Source organism: Solanum dulcamara, chromosome 7 (assembly GCF_947179165.1).
Source record: "Solanum dulcamara chromosome 7, daSolDulc1.2, whole genome shotgun sequence".
Classification (NCBI taxonomy): domain Eukaryota; kingdom Viridiplantae; phylum Streptophyta; class Magnoliopsida; order Solanales; family Solanaceae; genus Solanum; species Solanum dulcamara.
Window position 1 is genome coordinate 72,231,694 of NC_077243.1, and position 4,115 is coordinate 72,235,808.

Below are 4,115 nucleotides of genomic sequence, written 5' to 3' on the forward strand. Positions count from 1 at the left end.
TTCAATACGATAATGATGTAAGATTGTATAGTTAGCAAGCTTTCGTCGTGGTCTTAAAGAGCTAACATATGGCTCCTCAAAGTTAGGTATCAAAACATCATGTTTGATACAAAATGTAGATATCTTAGCAATAAGAGAGTCTCATTCATCATCCCTTAAAACTTGCAACCTTCTCTTTGCTACTTCAACAAGTAGCATGGCATTTGCAATATCTAGCTCCTTTTTTTTGTAAGTATTTATTAAGCTCATTTGTGATTGCTAAGACATCTCTCATCAAATGCAACATGAACACAACCTCATATGTTCGGCATGCTTCGATATGTCCCATTCCCTTAGCTATTTCATCCAAATTTTGTGCATCAGGAGAAAGTGATTCAAGAACATCAATAATAGAGCCAAACATAATAATAAAATTATTAAAGGATTTATAATGAGATCCCCAACGAGTGTCACAAGCTCTTGAAAGACCAAGTTGTTGATTCAAGCCCTAAAGTCATCCATATCTAATACCTCTTTAATTATTTCTTTTTAAGAATCACATAATTCATCCATACGTTTAAAAGAAGATCCCAATACATTTAAAAAAATTTGAGATCAATACTACAAGTTTTCCCACTTCAACACACTTTTTAGAGACCCAACAAGAGTTAGTTAAAGTTGATGAGCAAAACAATGGATGGAATAAGCCGATCTACTTTCTTGTCTAATCAATATTTTAAGGCCATTGATCTCACCTTACATATTTCTTGCCCCATCATAATATTGTCCACGCACACTTGATGGACTCAAAGAATGTTGAGCAAGTAAATTAACAATTGCCTCCTTTAGAGATGAAGCACTAGTATCTTGAACATGAACAATGTCAATAAGTCGCTCCATCACAGATTCATTTCTATCAGTATATCAAAATACAATAGCCATTTCGTCCTTGCGTGACACATCAAAGAATTCATCAACTAGCAAGGCAAAGTAATCACCATTTAATTTCTTAAGAATAGCTTTAATGGTCTCTATTTTACATGCACTCATAATAGCTTTTTGAATCATTGGAGATGTCATTTGAACATTTTGAGGAGCATGTTCTAGTACATAATCACAAATTTTATCACTTTTTTGCATACCATGAGAGAATTTCAAGAATGTTACCCCTACTAAGTGATGATTTAGATTCATTATGACCTCGAAATGCAAATTCCTGAGTTATGAGAAGTCTTACTTCATCAACCGAAGCACTTAAGCGAATCCAATATCCATACTTGAGTTGATTAGATTGTCTCTCAAATGCAAATTGAATAGACTGCCGTTGTCGTGATAAATCTTGACATTTCTTTTTTGATTGATTATGTATGCTATTTGGTAGACAAATATGTTTGTCAAAACTACTCTTTTTATTCCAACTCTTAAACCCAACACTTGAAAATACTTCACCTCCTCCTTGATGAATGTTATGGTCTTTAAATAGATAACAATACAAACAATATACTACATCTTTACAAACACTATACTCCAACCAATCATGGTATACATCATCAAACCATTCATGATTAAAATGAGGTATTGATCCAGAAATATTTGTTTGAGGATACTCATGCACCGCTAGACGAGGTTGCCAAGGACCATTCAAAAGGTATGCTCTTCTAATAACATCACGATGATTTGAATGATAGTTTAATATTGAGATTCTTTCACCAGGATCAAACTTTAAAGAACCTAAATTAAATTCTTGAGAAGAATGTAATGATACTTCCGAATGATTAACATTTTCTTCTTGGTTAGATTGACTATGACTATGAGAGGCTAAACTTGATTTTGAAACTTTGGTGAAATACCTCTTCATTGAACATTGAGACTGAATCGTAAAGAGCACATAAATAAGACAATAAATACCATTATACCAAAGCTAAAGCCATATAGAATTCTGAAAATTTTTAGAACAAAAAAAAAGAAGAAGAACTAAGAACTTACAGGCTACAACAGCGAGCAACGGACAACGACAACAGAGAACGGACAGCAGCCAGCAGCAAAGAGCAGCAGGCAGCACTCAGCAGCAAAAGGTCGATTGGTCGAAAGAGAAGAGAAGAGTTGGGGGAGAAAATAAAATAATGAAATCCCTAGAAAAAGAGGATTTTTTTATTTGTTGACTTTTCAATTAAAGATTTAAAAATTAAAAAAAATTAATATGTTAAGAAGTCATTTTTTAATTTACATTTAATTTTAAAAACGTCAAAAACTAAGCCTAAAAATATACCTAAAATCAGGGAAAAAAGTGTAGTTATTCGGATTCAAACCCGCAAGTTGAGACAAACTAAGACGAAATATTAAACTTTGTTTACCACTGAGCTAGTCCTTTGACTTATGCTTAGAGGTTCAATATTAAATATATATATATAAATTAAAAATTTATCTTATATATACAATATAATTTTTTAACAAAGGAGATTCGGATGGACCCGTAGACCGAATATAGATCCACCCGTGAGCACATGATGACCAACATTGTTTTGTTTCTTCATGACTAAGCTTTAACCCCCTATGGGCCCCAAGGAGCTTATATCACACCAAATCTTCTTTTTAAATAAATATTAAAAAGTAGAATTACTAGTTACTACCCCACCCAATAATGCCACCTGACTCAAAAGTCAAAAGTTGTTAGACAATGACCAAACTACCCTCGAATAACCCTCACCACTCTTCCCCTTTAAATACTACACTCTTCACCTAGTTTCATCCCTTTACTCCTTCTACCTTCCCACCCACCCCCTCTATAAGAAATTTTCCGATCATGTTGTCCGCTATTCTTTCCTCCGACGGGCTTTTTTCGAATGCCTTTCCTTCTTTTAACGATGATTTTACTCAATGGGATTGCATCGAATCGGCTTTTATATTCCCTGAACAAGGGATAGAATTGATATTTTCACCGATGCAATCCCCAACTCCTGAATCGTTAATTTCACATGACTCCGGTTCAGGCCCTAACAAATCTAAACCTGATTCTTCTAACGATAGCCCGTATTCTGGATCGGATGATTTGTCTATAAAGGAGAGAAAGCGAAAGCGTATGATTTCAAATCGCGAGTCAGCCAGGCGATCCCGCAAGCGAAAGCAAACATATTTGGAGAACTTGAGGGACCAATCGAATCGGCTTAAAGTCGAAAACCGGGATTTAACGAACCGGGTTCGACTCGTAACCGGTGATTGCCAACTTGTCGAGAGAAACAACGAGATGCTACGAACCGAATCGATTTTACTCCGACAGAGACTCGAGGGTATACGTGAAATCTTAAGTGTACGGCAACTTCAGCAACACTTGTACAATTCCCATGCATGGCCATGCAATAATTTATACGTGGAACAAATACCATATTTCATTAATCAACCTATAATAAATCATCATTAAAAGACATGCTTGCTAGCATCTTCTAATATATGTTATTCGAACTATATAAAAATATTGTGACATTTTTAAAGAATCTGTATAACATAGGTTGGAAGCACTATATACCTTAAACATGGATAGATGAACCAAAGAGATTTCTTTCTCTCTCTCAATCTATTTCTTGTAAATTAAAAGATGTTAATAGAATAACATCGTCTCTAGACTAGTATAGGAGTTTTGAGGTTGTGGGAAACCAAATGGCGGTTTTATTTTTTAAGCAAAAAAACCAGTCATTATGGTTTGTACTAAAAGACTTTATGCATTTTAATTTGGCTGTATTCTCACTATATATATATAAAGTCCTTTTTTTTTTTTGTTGTCTTTTTAACGTTACATTTCAACTATAGCTTTGCTTACTTTTCCACATTCTCAGACGCGTGCGCCTCTTGAATCATCATTGCTTCTTCATTAACTTAGTGCTTAAATAATTGTTGTCCAAATACTAACCTATTTAGAAATTAAATTTTACTTATATATACTAGAGCATAAAGAATATGAATTAATATTATTTGGATTCCTTAATAGCTATTCGATGATTGGTATTAATTAGTACTGCAGTCCAACAAAATTGGATTTGTGCATTGCGGCGTCGATTTATAGGGTTTGCCTCTTTCAATATGGTTTTGCATTCTCATATTTTGAACTCGAGATATCTAATTAAGGATGAAATAGTTATTAA

General features: G+C 34.0%; 1 protein-coding gene across 1 annotated transcript; it reads left to right on the forward strand.

Annotated features, from left to right (window-relative positions):
• Positions 1 to 2,749: 2,749 nt before the first annotated feature.
• Positions 2,750 to 3,733, forward strand: LOC129895697 (bZIP transcription factor 11-like). The gene has a single exon (XM_055971444.1). The coding sequence runs from the start codon at positions 2,783 to 2,785 to the stop codon at positions 3,395 to 3,397; it is 615 nt and encodes a 204-aa protein (XP_055827419.1). The 5' UTR covers positions 2,750 to 2,782; the 3' UTR covers positions 3,398 to 3,733.
• Positions 3,734 to 4,115: the final 382 nt, after the last annotated feature.